The sequence below is a fragment of the Pristiophorus japonicus genome, chromosome 17 (genome assembly GCF_044704955.1).
Source record: "Pristiophorus japonicus isolate sPriJap1 chromosome 17, sPriJap1.hap1, whole genome shotgun sequence".
Taxonomy (NCBI): domain Eukaryota; kingdom Metazoa; phylum Chordata; class Chondrichthyes; family Pristiophoridae; genus Pristiophorus; species Pristiophorus japonicus.
In genome coordinates, this window is record NC_091993.1 from 195660 (window position 1) to 215551 (window position 19892).

General features: G+C 43.6%; 1 protein-coding gene across 11 annotated transcripts in view; it reads right to left on the minus strand.

Annotated features, from left to right (window-relative positions):
* The window catches only part of LOC139227503 (transmembrane 6 superfamily member 1-like), a 100412-nt gene that overhangs the window by 37062 nt on the left and 43458 nt on the right, over positions 1–19892 (minus strand). For 8 of the 11 annotated variants that reach the window (XM_070858273.1, XM_070858270.1, XM_070858272.1 and 5 more), the window contains 3 exons: positions 15070–15173; positions 8712–8794; positions 7534–7652 (listed from right to left, as the gene is read on the minus strand). The exons of 1 other annotated variant lie outside the window; for it this stretch is intronic. In XM_070858273.1, the coding sequence (XP_070714374.1) occupies positions 7534–7652; positions 8712–8794; positions 15070–15173 (306 nt within the window). Of the gene's footprint in view, positions 1–7533; positions 7653–8711; positions 8795–15069; positions 15174–19892 lie in introns of those variants that run through there. 2 more of the 11 variants (XM_070858276.1, XM_070858277.1) reach the window with 2 other exon arrangements.

Below are 19892 nucleotides of genomic sequence, written 5' to 3' on the forward strand. Positions count from 1 at the left end.
AGAGCTTTGGGACATCCTGAGGTTGTGAAAGACACTACATAAATAGAAGTATTTCTTTCTTAAATGTCCCAATTAATTAGCATACAGAGCAGTGTCATTCAACAGGTTAAGTATTTATGCAGCAGTATCAGAACAGCAGATCCTTGGCTGTAGTATTTAATATTTATTAATCCAAGCTCTGAAGAAATATTTTTACACTCAAAAATTACATTGATTGGTGAAAGATAATGGGGTTTAAATTGGATAACCCCCCGAAAACTGGCATGGGGATTTGCTGTACATGATAACCTGCGCCCGTTCATTGCGTTGCAGGCAGCAATTTAAATTCGTGCTGCCTGCTGTTTTCAATGATTGCTATGTGCAGCCGGCGCTCCCCACACTGGTCATTGATTGCACGTGTCAGCAGGGGGCCTGATACCACGAGCAGCTGGCGCTACTTAAAGGCAGTCTGCACCTCTTAAAGGGGAGGTGCATTGAGGCTGCAAGAAGTGATGGAAATGTTATTCAAAAATCAATTCATGAATGTCATGAATAAATAACCATTGCCACTCAGTAGGCACTTTTTGACTTGCCAGGGTAGGTCAAATAGGAGGTAGCACTGAGGACTGCCGCAGAATGAAGGAATCGTGATTGCCAGGATAACGGGCATTCACCCACATGATGCAGTGCTTGTAGTCACACATCCGCTGCACACTGAGGGAGTGAAATCTCTTTCAATTGATGAAAATGACCGAGTTCACATGAGCCCCATGCAAGGCAATGTGTGTGCAGTCAATGGCACCGTGCACCATGGGGAAGCTTGCAATTCATGCAAACCCTCGTCTCGTACAAAACCTCTTCAATTTTCTCCCCAATCACATTCCACCCACATATTTTAACTAATACCTCAATCACACTCCACCGGGCCCTGTGAACATCCTGAATTTTAAGCACATCCTTACCCCAGTACATCACAGCTCAACTGAGGAAAAACAATGGCACCAAAGCTCCCTTTAACCTCCATCACTATAACTGTACAATGAGATTGATGAGACAACCAAGCAACCAGACTACAACACCCAGACGTCATTGCAAGTGTCAAGCCCTTGCACATTTGTCATTCTCCCTCCCTATATAGCCCACCTTCACTCCCGCCGCCCTCCTCCCCCACCACTATGCTTTCATTTTCAGCCCCAAACCTCCAATTATCTCTGATCAGCAACATTCTCCACTCCAGCCCCCACCCTTGCTCTCACTTTGTTTAAAGATCTGCTCGAGGACTGGTCACCAGTCGTGTTTCACTCAGCGTTAGGACCTTTGCTATTTACATTCATGATTTAAGTGTAGGTGTCGAGAGGAATGATCTGCATGTTTCCAGAAGATATCAAGATATGGGTGAGAGCCAGGACTTTAGACAATGCTCCACTACTACGTACAGCTCGAGATGCGCTGGGGCACTGGATTTGTGATTGGCAAATAATATTTAACTTAGAAAAGTGCAATGTTATGCATGTGGGCAGGGTGAATGCTGAACATACGTACACCCTTTAGGGAAAAGAACTAAAGCTGGTGGAGAAAGAGAGAAATCTGGACATTAATAGTGCATCAATTTCTAAAGATTAATGACCAATGCCTTGAAGTTATAGCTACAGCAAATCACATGCTAAGGTATATTGACTATTACACAAAGCACAAATTTTGTCTCTGTGCTAGACCTTGGTCAGGCTTCAGTTAGAATACTGTGTTCACTTTTGGAGTCCTCACATGGTGGGTAATATTGAGGCTTCGGAAAGGGTGCAGAGGAGGGCCACTAGTTTAATTCCCAGTTTAAAGCATTTTAGTTATCCAGATAGGCTCAAAGAGCTGGATCTCTAGAGAAACACAGACATGGAGTGATTTGATCAAGGTTTATAAGATGATGAAGTGACTAAATTGTGTTTGTGTAGACAACTGAATAGGTTAGGAAGGACCAATTTCACTCTTACAAGTTATGCAAGGGCAGGACAAGATTAGATGTCAGGAGGAGAGTTCTCTTTTCCCGGAGAATAGTGGACCACTGGAACAGGCTGCCAGCTCGTGCATTGGTTGCTGATTTGTTGAATTCCTTCAAGCGAGAGCTGGACCTGTTTCTGGCTGGGGCGGAGATCACCTCTTACAAAAGGTTGGTAGCTTATAAGCTTAATCGGGCAGGGTGGTGTTCTGGATTAGTTTTGATCAGCTAAGTGGGAGGTGCAGAGGAATTTTCCAAATCTTTTCCCCAATTGAGCTGAGTTTTTGTCAGATTTTTCACCTTTCCCAAGAGATTACATGGCGGGGTGGGGCATCACAACTGCATGGGTCAAGCTGGATGGACCAGTTGGTTCATTCCTGTCCATCATTGTTCATATGTTCATATGTCAAAAAAAACGTGAGCATCTTGATTACTTTATTAAACTGAGATTCAATCACAATTTATGCTGTTATGGGTTGAGAACTAGTTGGCAGACAGGAAGCAAAGAATAGGAGTAAATGGGTACTTTTCAGAATGGCAGGCAGTGACTAGTGGGGTACCGCAAGGTTTTGTGCTGGGGCCCCAGCTGTTTACATTGTACATTAATGATTTAGACGAGGGGATTAAATGTAGTATCTCCAAATTTGCAGATGACACTAAGTTGGGTGGCAATGTGAGCTGCGAGGAGGATGCTATGAGGCTGCAGAGTGACTTGGATAGGTTAGATGAGTGGGCAAATGCGTGGCAGATGAAGTATAATGTGGATAAATGTGAGGTTATCCACTTTGGTGGTAAAAACAGAGAGACAGACTATTATCTGAATGGTGACAGATTAGGAAAAGGGGAGGTGCAACGAGACCTGGGTGTCATGGTACATCAGTCATTGAAGATTGGCATGCAGGTACAGCAGGCGGTTAAGAAAGCAAATGGCATGTTGGCCTTCATAGCGAGGTGATTTGAGTACAGGGGCGGGGAGGTGTTACTACAGTTGGACAGGGCCTTGGTGAGGCCACACCTGGAGTCTTGTGTACAGTTTTGGTCTCCTAACTTGAGGAAGGACATTCTTGCTATTGAGGGAGTGCAGCGAAGGTTCACCAGACTGATTCCCGGGATGGCGGGACTGACATATCAAGAAAGACTGGATCAACTGGGCTTGTATTCACTAGAGTTCAGATGAATGAGAGGGGATCTCATAGAAATGTTTAAAATTCTGACGGGTATAGACAGGTTAGATGCAGGAAGAATGTTCCCAATGTTGGGGAAGCCCTGAACCAGGGTTCACAGTCTAAGGATAAGGGGTAAGCCATTTAGGACCGAGATGAGGAGAAACTTCTTCACCCAGAGAGTGGTGAACCTGTGGAATTCTCTACCACAGGAAGTTGTTGAGGCTAATTCACTAAATATATTCAAAAAGGAGTTAGATGTATTCATTACTACTAGGGGGATCAAGGGGTATGGCGAGAGAGCAGGAATGGGGTACTGAAGTTGCATGTTCAGCCATGAACTCATTGAATGGTGGTGCAGGCTCGAAGGGCTGAATGGCCTACTCCTACACCTATTTTCTATGTTTCTATGCTAGCTTTCTGTGTGTATTGCACAAGGACACCCAAATCTCTCTGAGCACCAACATTTAAAATTTTCACCATTTAAAAAATATTCAGTTTTTCTAATCTTCCTACCAAAGTGAATAATTTGCTTACATTATACTCCATCTGCCACCTTACTGTCCACTCCCTTAGTCTATCTATAACCCTTTGCAGACTCCTTTGTTCTCCTCACAGCTTACTATCCCACCTAGCTTTGTATCATCAGCAAACCGGGATACATTACACTCATTCCCTTCATCCAAGTCATTAATATAAATTGTAAATAGCTGAGGCCCCAGCACCGAACCTTGCGGCACCCCACTAGTTACAGCCTGCCAACCTGAAAAAGACTCATTTATCTCTACTCTCTGTTTTCTATCCATTAACCAATCCTCTATCCATGCTAATACATCACCTCCAATCCCATGATCTCTTATCTTGTGTAATAACCTTTTATGTGGCAACTTATCAAATGCCGTTTGGAAATCCAAATATACTACATCCACTGGTTCCCCTTTACTGGTTACCCTGCAATTACATCCAAAATGTTAAATGGATTGGATAGGGTAGATACGGAGAAAGTATTTCCTCTGGTGGGGAATCAAGAACAAGGGAACATGATCTTAAAATTAGAGCCAGGCCATTTAAGAAGGAAACCAGGAAGCACTTTTTCACACAAAGTGTATGTTCTTATGTGAAATCTGGAACTCTCTCACCCAAAAGGCTGTGGTTGCTGGGAGAATTGGAGCTTTCAAGATTGAGAACGATAGATTATTGTTGGTTAAGGGTATCAAGGGATATTTATAGCACCATTTTAAGCACTTGCAGAAGTAGTGCAGCCCTTATTTATAATACCTCAAAGCTGCAGTCACAGAGATCAGACACATGTTTATTGGCAAGAGTTTTGCATAAAACTACTGAATAAAACATTTGAAACTAGTCCTGACAAGATTCTAAACAACCTTTTTCAAAATGAATTGGTGAAGCTGCACCATATCCTATTAAGGCTTACGTAAAGAGTGTTTGGAAAGCAAACTCAAGTTGTCATGTAAATCAGTGCCAGATTGATTCTGTATCTGGTACAAATTTATCATCATGGAATCCTGGAGTTGGTAACCCAGTACATTTCCTGTCAGGCCCTCCCACTGTTGGCTTTTCTGCGGTTCTCGAAGCAGAATGTGAAGTAATGCCCAATTGGGTTTTAATTGTATATTTGTTTCTAGCATACAGGAAATCGAGGTTTACAAAAAAACATGTGGCATTCTAATGAGCACAAATCTCTTGAACAGGAGGCTGAAGATCATCAAAGATGGAACATCTTGATCAGTAGTTCTCATTTACTGAGAAGCTAACCTGCCAAACTAAGTTACTAAAACAATTCCACTGGTAACAGAATGCAATTACTTCTGGCAAGAATCTAAAGTATTGGAAAAATAATGCTGATTCCCTGCCCCAAGTCCACCGTCTGAAGCTATAATGAGTGCACATTCTTCTCTCCTACCCACTTTTGTCTCAGCTCCATTTCATAGCAGGACACCACACAATGACAACCCTACACACACACACATGCTGCTAATTCAGTTGTTGTGCTGGATCCTAAATTAGTGCCTTGTGGCATGCTATGTTTATAGAAAACCTCCATCAGGAAATTGAAGATTATCAAGGGGCCCGAAATTCATGGCCACCCACTTCTCGGCGGCCACCGGGCAGGAGGTCCTTTTTTGGCGCCCGCTGCCACCAGGAGCCGCTTTGGTCGCTGTTGGGGGAACGGTAGCGGGAACGGCAACGGACGTCAGTCAGCAGGCGGAAGCAGAATTTCAGCGGCAGCGGGAGGGACATCGATGAATTTTGGGCCAGAGGTGTTTTACATTTTGTTATTGGTCCCAAACTTACTCTCATTTTACGGTGCATTTGGGGTACAAGTAGAGCCTAGCAGCACTTTTTTGGGGGGTGGGATCCATTCCCGCCAGGTTTCTGCCCCGTAATGGCTGTTGTAGCATTTCCATTCTGGACTGGGGCTTTCCAAGTGTGGACATGCCAATGGTGTGACATGTCACTGTTATAAGTGCACAAAAGACAGGAGCAAGAGTAGGCCATACGGCCCTTCAAGTCTGCTGCATCATTCATTATCATGGCTGATCTTCGACTTCAACTCCACTTTTCCACCCAATCCTCATATCCCTCGATTCCCTTAGAGCCCCAAAAATCAATCTCAGCTTTGAATATACACAATGACTGAGCATCCACAGCTTTCTGGGGGTAGAGAATGCCAAAGATTCACAACCCTCTGCATGAAGAAAATTTCTCCTCACCTCAGTCCTAAATGGCCGACCCCTTATATCTACCCACACAATGTAATTAGGTCAAATTACACAGGACAGTTCATCTAAAAATAGCTCTACTCTATCAACACTAAACAACTTTGGATTTCTTGCCAGACCTTACACTATCTCTGTTAAAAATAGATTATGCAAATACCAGCCAGCTCCTTATTCAATGACTGGCGGCAACAAATAGTTCCCAGAACTGTCCGTACTAGAATATGTGTATGCTAAAAGGAAATTTAAGTGTAGTAAATCATTTTTATCTTGTTCATTTTGCTTATTGAAAATTATGTCCATTTTCACATTGGAATGAGTATGTACTTCTATTAAATAATGAAGAGTGCATGAAAATAAATATTCTAGGCTGGATGCCAAAATACTACAAGAGCACTTACCAATAATGGTAATAATTCTGCCGAGTCTCCCAAACGTATAATGTCCCCTTGGCCAATTGGAGGTGTGGAGAGAATCGGCAAGGAGCTGATAGGTCACTGAGCAGTCATATTGAGCTTGTGATGTTTGGGATCTATATGTGTTGTACCTTTAAACCTACGTAGCACCAAGGGCAACTCCACACATAATTAAGGACTAATAGGCAAAGGCCGTTTGTTCGAGGTGATTATCCCATTTGAAATATTTCTGGAAGCTCAATTTTTCTTCATCAAGGTTTCCAAAATATTTAAAAAACTAATCATGCAATAAAAGTTTAAAATAATAATTATTAATCTACCCAGCCCATTTTCCCCTTCTCCGCTCAAAACGCTGACTCATGCTGGAATGCTATTCCATAGATGTGGTGGCCTCTACTACCTTGCTCATGTGAGTTAGATGTTATGCACTGAGAGGCTATTGGCCAAGTTCGACATCATAACCAAGCCTCACCAGACTCGCACTTTCCAGAATGAGTCACTGGATGGATAAAAATCGCCAGAACCCTTCCTATCCCAGGTTGCTGAGACCAATTCGAGCATGTGTGATGGAATATTCTTCACTTGCCTGGATGAGCGCTGCTCCAACAGCACTCAAGAAGCTCGACACCATCCAGGACGAAGCAGCCCGCCTGATTGGTACCCCATCCACCACCTTAAATATTCACTCCCATCACCACCAACGCACCGTGGCTACAGTGTGTGCCATCTACAAGATGCACTGCAGCAACTTGCCAAGGCTTTTTAGACAGCACCTCCCAAACCTGTAAACTCTACCACTTAAAAGGACAAGGGCAGCAGGCGCATGGGAACACCACCACCTCCAAGTTCCCCTCCAAGTCACACACCATCCCGACTTAGAAGCATATTCCTTCATTGTCACTGGAGCAAAATCCTGGAACTCCCTACCCAACAGCACTGTGCAAGTACCTTCACCTCACGGACTGCAGCCGTTCCAGAGAAGACTCACCACCATCTTCTCAAGGGCAACTAGGGACGGGCAATAACTGCCGGCCTTGCCAGCGGCGCCCTCATCCTGAAGATTGAACATAAAAAAAACTCTACTGCTACTCCAGCTGAAGTCTGCTAAATCAGCACTAACCGGTGATCATAACTGGGATCTTCCTGGTCAGTATGACTTACTTCCCAACCACATGGTGCATTTATCCCCTGCACCAAGGCCAATTCTTAATGCAGACACTTGACAATTAATATGAGATACTAACCTTAGGTGCAGCTTCGTTCTCTGAAGGCTGGTTATAAATTTGGAGAACAGCCCACATGGGAAGGAGGAGGTAAGGAATAATCAGGAGACTGGGAGGGCCGAGTTTGGTGCCATATTTCCCTAGTGAATGTATGAAAGCAAAGAAGATTCAGATCTAAGTCTTGTAGCCTACAAATTGCAAGTAAAAGACAATCAGTAGGAGAAGAGGGCATCCATTGCTTAAAGTTCTCTCTGCTCACTCCCTTCCTCAATTTAGCCTTAGATCCTTCCAGATTACTTAACTTTAAATTAACCTTTTTCATAAAAATGTCTCTCTATTATCCAAGAACCAGTGTTCAAATGATTGAAGAGTAAGACAGAAATAGAGAGAGAAAGATAAAGGGCTCAAATTTCCCCGGTGACTTGCGCCGTTTTTTTGGAGCAGGCTGCTCTTTTTGGCCTAAGTTGAAAAACCACAGTTTCCCCAATCAATTTTTTTAGGTTAGTTTTTTTTTCAGCCAAAGGAGGTGTAACCTGCCACCTACGCCAATTCTGGCCATTTAGGGAAGTTTGGCCAGCTGAGAGTTACTCCAGTTCTGATTAGGCCGACGTATGTGGCCTCTCCAGAAAAACCTTCCTGAGAGTTAAGGAAATCGGCGCAGCAGATGCCCGGACACACTGAAAGAATTGAAAAACACATAGCGGCAACTTACCTCCAATCCCGCAAGAAGGCGGTCTGGTCCCATTCTCAGTCCCCGGTTCACACAGTCAGTGAGAGAGAGAGAGCGAGCGAGCGAGCTGGCTGTATGCTTCACTTTGCAGCCTCAGCTCGCATTGTGTCCCTGGTTACCATGGCAGCCTGATCTTTTTGGCGCAGATCAAGGCTCCACCCCCAAAACTAAAGATCGGGTTACGCCATGCCCAAATGAAGAAGTCCTACTGGGAAACTTAGAATATTTTTTTTGGCATACTTAGGCCCCCAAAAAAATAATCGGGCGTAACTCTTCAAGTGCGCCAAAAAAATGCTTTGTGGAAAATTGAGCCCAAAAAAGAGAGTAAGAGGGTAAGAGAGTCACAGACACATCTGGATTGTGTAGATGCATAACAACTCCAGATAGCATGCTTGCAAGACACATAGAGAGCCCATGTGAGATGCAAAGAGAGACAAGAGACACAGAGACAGAATACATTTGCTCCTACCAACAAGGTTTCCAGATAAGAAGACAATAGTACTCATCAGAATCGATCCAACCCAGTATAGGCCAATGGTCCTGTAACTCTGCCTGGAAAATATAAAGTATGGTTCTCACACGCAGTACCAATACCAGTCCAACACATCACAAATTATAACATTTGAAAGCTATTCCTTGCTCTGGTTAAACCATTTTACTGAACTGAAGACCTCTTCAGCAAATATCTATAAACATGGAATATATAATACATTTCCAATTAAAGCAATTCACTTTTTTTTTAAATAGTCATACTTGTTTACAGTGCTCCTTTGGGAAACCATTCTAATGAAGGCCTTTATAACAGAACATGTTTCTCTTCAATTTTCCTTTAACGCCCCACCCAACTTCTGCTCTCATGAAGGTGCTAACTTATGCTGGGGTGTAGTTCCCCTGGTACCTCACTCAAGTGCCCATTCTTTATGCGTGCGTTTCGACACCGAGTGTCAGGGTACTATTCAAACATAGAAGTTGTCACAACTGATCTTAACCCAGTCAGCTTCACGTGACAAACGCACTCGCAGACTTTCCAGAGGTAGCTTGAGAGCAACCAGCACCAGTTTGATCATTGTCCTTTATTTCCCAATCAAAGATCAAGATCTCAAACCCGGCACCAAGCTCATAGTCTACAGAGCAGTAGTGATACCAGCCCTCCTATATACTTCAGAGACATGGACAACATACAGTCGGCACCTCAAAGCACTGGAGAAATACCACTAATGCTGCATCCAATGGACATGCCACATTGTCTGCGTGCCTGATACAAGATTCCCGAAACAAGAGTTCTATTCCAAGCTCTGTCATGGCAAGCGAGTCCCAGATGCGCAGAGGAAATGTTTCAAGGGCGCCCTCAAAGTCTCCTTGAAAAACTAACATCCCCACTGACTCTTGGGAATCCCTGGCCCAAGAATGCTCAAAGTGGAGGAGAAGCATCCGAGAATGTACCGAACACATTGGGAGCACACGGAAGCCAAGTAGAAACAGCGAGAAGGAGCGTACAATAAATCAAGCACCTCACCCACCCGTCCCTCCAACCAGCACTTGCCCCACCTATGAGAGTCTGTAATCCCGCATAAGACTCATTAGTAACCTTTAAACTCTTATTAGAGTGGAAGCAAGTCATCCTCGACTCCAGGGGACTGTCTAAGAAGAAAATTACCCAAGAGACCAACTGTATCTCCCCTACCACCATCCTAGTTAAGTTAGTCCAGACTAAAATCAAACCTGGACCTTCCAAGTCTGCATTGCTCAGTAACAGACCAAGGAATATATTTACCACTACTGAGTGGGCTAGATAGAGGAGGCTATTTGAGAACAAAATCAGACATGGAAGTGTTTCACCGAAGACCAAATCACTCAACTCAACATCCAGGCTCACACTTGGCCCCTCAAGTGATTATATCAAAAAGCTGCAAGCGCTGTGAACTGTATCGCCGAGTGAATCAGTGCCACATGGATGTATAGGTGTAAGGGGTAGAAAACTGGAAGGAGAATGTGAGCAAACCTTTCTTTACAAAGAGACTATGTAATGACATAAATTCCATCTGAATGAATCGGTACACTGTCTGTGCACAACATTGAGCAAAATGGTGCTCAGTTCTTCTTTTGCAAAGCAAATCTTGCCAAACAGATTCATAAAGACAGGGACCTTTTTTAAAACCCGCTTAATCACAATTAAAACTATTTGCTATTTTACAAGGGTTGATTTACAGAGCAAGAACCTTCAATCAAATACTTTTCTTGGAACTGTCGCTCAATACATTTTTAGTTATACTGCATAACTTGCAGTTAGTTAATAGATTTACTTCTTGACAAATACAAAGTTGAATGTAATGTCAAATTAGGTCAAACTGTAAACAAAGTCTGCTTTTTATTCCGTGCTGCCTAAGTCGTGAATATGCAGAGGGTTTGAACATAACAACATAAGAACATAAGAAATAGGAGTTGGAGTAGGCCATTTGGCTCTTCAAGCCTGCTCCGCCAATCAACAAGATCATGGCTGATCTTCTACCTCAACTCCACCTTCCCGCACTATCCCCATATTCCTTAATTCCCTTAGCTCCCAAAAATATATCGACCTCTGTCTTGAATATACTCAACGACTGAGCATCCACAGCTCTCTGAGGTAGAATTCCAAAGATTCACAACCCTTTGAGTGAAGAAATTTCTCCTCATCTCAGTCCTAAATGGCCAACCCCTTATTCGGAGACTGTGACTCTGTGTTCTAGATTCCCCAGCCAGAGGAAACATTTCTCAGCATTAACCCTGTCAAGTCCCTTAAGAATTTTATATGTTTCAATTAGATCACTTGTCATTCTTCTAAACTCTAGAGAATATAGGCCTAGTCTACTCAATCTCTCCTCACAGGGCAATCCCCATATCCCAGGAACCAGTCTGGTGAACCTTCATTGCACTGCAAAGGCAAGTATGTCTTACCTTAGGTAAGGAGACCAGAACTGTACACAGTACTCCAGGTGTGGACACACCAATGCCCTATATAATTGTAGTAAGACTTCTTTACTCTTATACTCTAATCCCTTTGTAACAAAAGCTAACATACCATTTGCTTTCCTAATTGCTCGCTGTAAACTTTGTTAACTTTCTGTGATTCATTTTCAAGGACATCCACGTCCCTCTAAATGCAAACATTTCCCAGTCTCTCACCATTCAAAAAATATTCTGCTTTTTTGGTTTTCCCACCAAAGTGGATAACTTCACACTTCCCCACAATGTATTCCATTTGCCATTTTCTTGCCCACTCAGTCAACCTGTCTCTGCAGCCTCTTGCATCTTCCTCTCAGCTTATTTTTCCACCTAACATCATATCATCAGCAAACTTAGATACATTATATTCAGTCCCTTCATCTAAGTCATTAATATAGATTGTAAATAGCTGAGGCCCCAACACTGATCCTTGCGGTACCCCACTAGTTACAGCCTGCCAATCCGAAAAAATCCCCTTTATCCCTACTCTCTGTTTTCTGTCCATTAACCAATACTCAATCCATGCTAATTTATTACCCCCAATCCCATGAGTCCTAATTTTGTGTAATAACCTCTTGTGTGGCACCTTATCGAATGCTTTTTGGAAATCTAAATATACTACATCCATTGGTTCCCCAGATCCATCCTACTAGTCACATCTTCCAAAAACTCAAACAGATTTGTCAAATATGATTTCCTTTTCATAAAACCATGTTGACTCTGACTAATTATAGTACGATTTTGCTCTGCTGATTTTTTTTTGAGCAATCATGATTTTATAATTTTGCTCAAAGTTTATACGCTAGCGGCGACTGTTAATGCAAGATTTTTTGGCACAGGTCTGGTTGGAAACTGATTTCCGTGCCGTTTTTGGCCCTTTAACCGATTTTAGCTGTCCACGATTTTTTTCAGCGCAACACACACTGGCCAAAAGCACCGCAAAGAAACCCCATCTGTTAAGTTAAGGAATCGGCGCAGCACACAAGAGGACATGAGCGAGGCAGTAAGAACACAAAATAAAATACTTACTTTCTTTTTTGAGCAAGGGAAGAAGATTTCCTGGCCGAAAGGACTGCTCCCCGCCACTGAACCCGCTGCAACCCGAGTTGAAGTTCGGGAGCGGGAAGACCATCCGGCCCAAGATTGCAGCGAGTCCAGCGGGGGGGGGATGGGGGAGGGGGTGGCCACGGGTGCAGCTGAGGTAGGGGGGTGGGGGGGGTAGTGGTGGCAGTGGGTCCAGCGGGGAGGAGAGGTCCTTTGTGGCCCTTTCGACAGCAATGGGGTAGCAGTCCTTTCAGGGGAGCAGGCTTCAGCATCTTTGGTTGCCCTGGAAATTTCAGCTTTTCGTGCATGCCCAGTGAGTTTTTAGCGCGGACTTAAAGCTCCACCCCTCCAGATTAACTTCGGAGAGTGCTGTTCCAAATTCAAATATTTATTTGTTGAAAGTTCTGATTTTTTTTTTCTGGCACAAACATACACAAAAAAAATTGTACGTTAACATATGCGGGCACCAAAAATCCAGCAAGTGGAAAATAGGGCCCATGTCCCTAATAATAGATTCTAGCATTTTGCCTACTACTGATGTCAGGCTAACTGACCTATAGTTCCCCATTTTTCTCTTCCTCCTTTCTTAAAAATAGTGGAATTATGTTTGCTACCTTCCAATCCTTGGGGACTGTTCTAGAATCTAGAGGATTCTAGATCATCCAGATCATCTAGAATTCTAGTGCATTCACTATCTCTGCAGCTCCCTCTTTTAAAACCCTAGAATGCAGGTTGTCAGGCCCAGGGAATTTGTCGCCACTTAGTCCCATTACTTTTTCCAGTTCCATGTCTTTACTTATACTGATTTCTTTCAGTTCCTCATTCTCTCCAGACCCTTGGTTCCCCATTATTTCTGGAATGTTTTTTGTGTCTTCTACCGTGAAGACAGAAACAAAGTATTTGTTTAATGTCTCTGCCATTTACTTATTGCCCATTATAATTTCTCCTGTCTCTGCCTCTAATGGGCCCACATTTACTTTCACTAATCTCTTCCTATTTACATACCTATAGAAACATTTACAATCTGTTTTTATGTCTCTTGCTAATTTACTCTTATATTCTTTTTTTATCTCTTTCCTTATCAATTTCTTGGTCCTCCCTTGCTGAATTCTAAAAACCTTCCAATCCTCTGCCTTACTACTCTTTTTCGCAACATTATAAGCCTCTTCCTTTGATTTAATACCATCTTTAACTTCTCTTGTTAGCCACGGTTGGACCACTTTTCCTGTGGGATTTTTGTGCCTTTTTCTCCCTAAATTGGCCTGGGTTTTTATCTGGTTTTTGTCTCTCCCAGGAGATCACATGGCTCCGGTTGGGGTGGAATGTAGAATGTTTCAGTATAAGGGGTGTCGCAGTTGTGCGAGGTGAACTGGTTGGGCTGGGTGCTCTTTGCTTTTCCGTCATTGTTCATAGGTTTATATGTAACCTTTAGGGCTGCTGACCAAGGGCCGTGCGGCTCTTCTTCGACCGGCGTGGGCACGATGGGCCAAAATGGCCTCCTTCTGCGCTGTAAATTTCTATGTTTCTAATGTATATTAGTTGTTAATTATGTATTAATTCTTTAAATGCTATCCATTGCTTGTCCACCCGTCATACTTTTAATGTAGTTTCCCAATCTACCTTAGCCAACCCGCCCTTCATACCTATGCTTTGTTTAGATTTAAGACCCTAGTTTCGGATGTAACTAAATCACTTTCAAACTCAATGTAACATTCTATCATATTATGGTCACTCTTCCCTAAAGACCCCTTTACTACAAGATTATTAATGAACCCTTTCTCATTGCACAATACTAGATCTAAAATAGCCTGTTCCCCAGTTGGTTCCTCAACATACTGATCTAGAAAAACAAAAGATGTGCATTATATTATGTCTGTGATGTACTTATGAATGACTCCACGAGGCAATGTGTTGTACTCAAACTGTAGTGACCTTGGTCCTTTATTCCAAACTCCAGAGTGAGGCACTAGCATGGTGTGCAGCCTTTTATACTGGGCCCTGCCACCAGGGCAGGAAACCACCAATCTCCACCAGTTGCACCCTCTAGTGGTGCCAGCATGTATGTACACGGTGTAAACCTTATTGATAGTACATCAGGTAAACAAGTCTCCATCTTATGCAACCATACAGTGACTACATCCATAGTCTGCATATACAACACATTAATTAATAGAAACCTGCTAATTATCTCCTTTGAAGGTTAATTCCCATTACCTCACAGTCTGCCATATTATCACCAGACTGCACAAAAGTATGGATTTAGGAACAAGAAAGACAATGAGAATTTCAAAAAGATAAGCCTTAACAAATGTTACGTTAAAAGAATATGGAAAGATAACTTAAGCCAAATCAACACAGCCTTTATATTTTCCTCCTTTCCATGTCCCTACTCAAGGAATTAACAAAAAGATAGGATAATATGCCTAAATAAACTAACTAAAGAAAATAGATGTTTAGTGAGCTGGGAAAGGAAAATAGTCATATACTGACATTAACCATCCCTGGGGATTCTATTTAAGTTATTCTCGGGATGTAGGGGTCTCTGGTAAGGCTGGCATTTATTGCCCATCCCTTGTAAATCTTGGGACAGGCATGACATGTACAGTTTTTGAAAATGTGTAGGTACCCCCCCAATGGAGATGGAGGTGCAGCCTAAGTTGTTCCGTGCATTCAATGTCCTAGTTTTGAAATCATGCCAAATACTCAACAGTAGTTGTGACTGTTACATCACACGCAATGTTATGCAGATGGACAATGGCAGTCATGTTCTCTTTAAAGCAGACACTACTTATGCAACTTACTCCCATGCGATAGCTGCTACCATCAGGAGATACATCAAGTAATGAGCTGAGCCATCCCAGTAGCAAATCATATGACCATGGCCTGTACTCAGGTAAGGTCCTCCCTGCACAATATAAATAAAAGAGCAAACGTTATATTTACAAGAGTCAAACAACATTTAGCATCAGAGCACCTGATTTTATTACTTGGCTGATTAAAACATTTCTTAATACTCAGTACTGCAATAAATTCAAGGCAAGATCATGGCCCAGAATTTCCGGCAACAGTTGGCTGTTATTCAGGATGTAGCGCATGCGCACCTAAATGCGGAAATCCTGACGTTGAGGTCAGTCATTCACTGCTCCGACAGTGAAATCAGTGACACTGATGAGAACTTCAGCTTTTCCATGCTAATATTGCTGTTAAAGACTCCATTAAATGTCAGGCCTTGTTGCAACAGGTGTAACTGGGGTTTTAACAGCATGTAACTGGTAACGGATCTGCAAGATCCTGCAAATCCACTGGGAGGATAGACACACCAACGTCAGTGTTCTCGCTCAGGCCAACATCCACAAAATCAAAGCGCTGACCACACTCGACCAGCTCCATTGGGCGGGCCACATCATCCGTATGCCTGACACGAGACTCCAAAAGCAAGTGCTCTAATCGGAACTCCTACACGGCAAGTGAGCCCCAGGTGGGCAGAGGAAACGCTTCAAGGACACCCTCAAAGCTTCCTTGATAAAATGCAACATCCCCACCGGCACCTGGGAATCCCTGGCCAAAGACCGCCCAAAGTGGAGGAAGTGCATCCGGGAGAGCACTGAGCACCTCGAGTCTCATCACCGAGAGCATGCAGAAAACAAGCGCAGGCAACGGAAGGAGTGTGCGGCAAACCAGACTCCCCGCCCACCCTTTCCTTCAACCACTGTCTGTCCCACCTGTGACAGAGACTGAAATTCCCGCATTGGACTGTTCAGTCACCTGAGAACTCACTTTTAGAGTGGAAACAAGTCTTCCTCAATTTCGAGGGACTGCCCATGATGAACTGGTAAACAAATGTTCTGGCTCTGAAAAACTAATTTTTATATTTGTGGTATGGCACATTTCTCCAGTATGATAAAAATTACAAGTTAAAAAAATGTTTAAAATGTTTTTTTTAAAGTTAGTTCATATTTCAGCTTCTATCTTATCCTCATGTAAAAGTCCCAATCTTTATTTCGCTCTCTAATATTTTTTAAAGTCTGAGTAAAAGCAGCTTCTCATTACTTGGTTTCCTGTCTCTGAAAATTTGGCAATATGATTGGCTGCTTAGACAGCTTGTTGAAATCACAGCAGCATCACCATAGGAATCCCCTCTTGACAGCGCTGCAGCAATTGAATGTTGAAAAAAAGCAAACATCTCACCATAGAGAGCGTGAGAGCTTTGTAGGCAGCTTTCTTCGTAGGCGAGCAGCGAGTCTTTGCTTTGCTGCTGACCACAAATGATGGGCCATTAAGTAAGTTTTTCTCTTCTGTAAAAATGTAAATAAATTAACCTAGTAGTTATAAAATATGGGCTGGATTTTCGGTCTTCTGCTGCCCCTCTTACTGCCCCGGCGGTAAGCACTTCTGGGCGGGTGACCCTCTTCCAGCGGCCCGCTGGGATATTCGGTGCCGGTTTCGACGGGGCGCGGAGCATTACCGCCTGGAAGTGGCGAGACGGTCTCAATTTTTGGTACTGCCTGACCCTTAGCGCTCTGTAGAGCGCCGTGCTGTGACTGCCTGTGAAAGCTGCCATTCCGAGCTGTAGCAGCTGCAGTCAGGTAAGTAATGTCGACCTCAGGTAAGCGATTGTTTTTTTTTTAAGATCTATGTTGTGGTGGCATGAGTTATTTATTGAGATGTTTTTGGTCGGGTTTTTTCAGGTTTTTTCCCCCTCCAAGCCTCTCGTAGGACGCTCAGAAGCCAGCTGTTTAGCTCGGGACTTTCATTTGTTCAGCCGGCCTCGCACCATAAAAATGGTGTGCAATGCCTCCCTTAGCGCTCCACTCCAAACTCCAGGCCCAGCTGATGAATTTTGCGGCAGCGGACGCAATCCATTTGCGGCCACAAAATTTGCCGCCCCGCCGGATTAAGGCCGCAACAGAGGCGTGACTGAATTTCCACTCCATTGTGTTTGAAAGCCATCATTGAGAACTCACATTATATGAAGATTCCCAGTCCCTCCCCAAGGTGTAAAGAAATCTGATTATAGGGAATCGGACAAGTTCAATATTGGTCTACACCGCCATCACTGAGGTCACTGCTAATTTTATCACAATGTTCACTGATGTATGGAAGCCATTGGTTAATATTGCACTGAACCAGGCGTTTCCTACCATAGCACAAAGGTGAAAACTAGACAGGTCGTCGGGTTCAAGTGTTGCTGAGGAAAATTTGAAGCCTGTAACATCTGAACAGATTACCATCAGCTCCTGAGATTCTTGGACATCAATTAAAATCTGGAAATTATCTACAGTGGAATATCTTCGCAGGAACATCATGTACAATGTGTCACAAATCGTAAGGGCTGTGTGAGCTGCAATTCTACATTTAGCAAACTCTCCTACATTCTTCAAAAAAAACTGTGTTCAGAAAGAAAGACTTGCATTTATATAGCACCTTTCACAGCCTCAGGACATCCCAAAGCGTTTTCCAGCAAATTAAGTTCTTTTAAAGTGTCTGTCGTTATGTGGACATGAGCCAATTTGCAGGCAGCGAGCTCCCATAGATGTGACAATGACTAGGTAATCTGTTTTATTGATGTTGGTTGAGGGATAAATATTTTCCAGGACACTGGAAAGAATTGTTCTACTCTTCTTCAAAATAGGGCAATGGGATCTTTTATGTCCACCGGAGAGGTCAATCTCATCCGAAAAACGGAAATTAGTTTTCCATAGCATGACCAGAATGATCGACATTGGCTCCTGATACATCCTTACTATACAGTATAAATGCACATGAGTCCCATGCTTGAGAGAAGGTCAGTCTATGACCTGTCCTTTATTTCATAGCACTCAAGTGCAGGAAGTGGGTGGAGCTTCCCCTTTTATATCTGAAGGTCAAGGTTAGGAGTGTCTCGCACAAGTTCACCACCTAGTGGTCATTGTTCTCAGTGTACAACTTAGGTCAGTTTATACATGGGTTACAATGCTGGTTGAATACATGACATCACCTCCCCCCCAAAGTCTTATTGGGATCACAGGTTGAGTCTCTCTGGTGGTTTACGCTCTCTTGTAGAGCGCCTGAGTTGGGGCTCCGGTTGTTGGGCGCTGGCCTGAGTGTCTGCTGTTTGTGGTGCCTCAGGCCTGTCCGGACTGCCCACAGTGACTGGGCTCTCCTCCCTTTGGTTCCTGTGTTCGGTCACCTGTGGTGGAGTGAACTCTACATCGTGTTCTTCCTCTGCTTCTGCTATGGGGTTGCTGTACCTCCTTTTTGTTTGATCCACATGTTTGCGGCAGATTTGTCCATTGGTAAGTTTAACTACCAGAATCCTATTTCCCTCTATGGCAAACACAGTGCCTGCGAGCCATTTGGGCCCTGCAGCGTAGTTGAGGACTAAAACATAGAAACATAGAAACATAGAAACATAGAAAATAGGTGCAGGAGCAGGCCATTCAGCCCTTCTAGCCTGCACCGCCATTCAATGAGTTCATGGCTGAACATGAAACTTCAGTACCCCATTCCTGCTTTCTCGCCATACCCCTTGATCCCCCGAGTAGTAAGGACTTCATCTAACTCCCTTTTGAATATATTTAGTGAATTGGCCTCAACTACTTTCTGTGGTAGAGAATTCCACAGGTTCACCACTCTCTGGGTGAAGAAGTTTCTCCTCATCTCGGTCCTAAATGGCTTACCCCTTATCCTTAGACTGTGACCCCTGGTTCTGGACTTCCCCAACATTGGGAACATTCTTCCTGCATCTAACCTGTCTAAACCCGTCAGAATTTTAAACGTTTCTATGAGGTCCCCTCTCATTCTTCTGAACTCCAGTGAATACAAGCCTAGTCGATCCAGTCTTTCTTGATAGGTCAGTCCCACCCTCCCGGGAATCAGTCTGGTGAATCTTCGCTGCACTCCCTCAATAGCAAGAATGTCCTTCCTCAAGTTAGGAGACCAAAACTGTACACAATACTCCAGGTGTGGCCTCACCAAGGCCCAGTACAACTGTAGCAACATCTCCCTGCCCCTGTACTCAAATCCCCTCGCTATGAAGGCCAACATGCCATTTGCTTTCTTAACCGCCTGCTGTACCTGCATGCCAACCTTCAATGACTGATGCACCATGACACCCAGGTCTCGTTGCACCTTCCCTTTTCCTAATCTGTCACCATTCAGATAATAGTCTGTCTCTCTGCTTTTACCACCAAAGTGGATAACCTCACATTTATCCACATTATACTTCATCTGCCATTCATTTGCCCACTCACCTAACATATCCAAGTCACTCTGCAGCATCATAGCATCCTCCTCGCAGCTCACACTGCCACCCAACTTAAACTTAGTGTCATCCGCAAATTTGGAGATACTACATTTAATCCCCTCGTCTAAATCATTAATGTACAATGTAAACAGCTGGGGCCCCAGCACAGAACCTTGCGGTACCCCACTAGTCACTGCCTGCCATTCTGAAAAGTACCCATTTACTCCTACTCTTTGCTTCCTGTCTGACAACCAGTTCTCAATCCACGTCAGCACACTACCCCCAATCCCATGTGCTTTAACTTTGCACATTAATCTTTTGTGTGGGACCTTGTCGAAAGCCTTCTGAAAGTCCAAATATACCACATCAACTGGTTCTCCTTTGTCCACTTTACTGGAA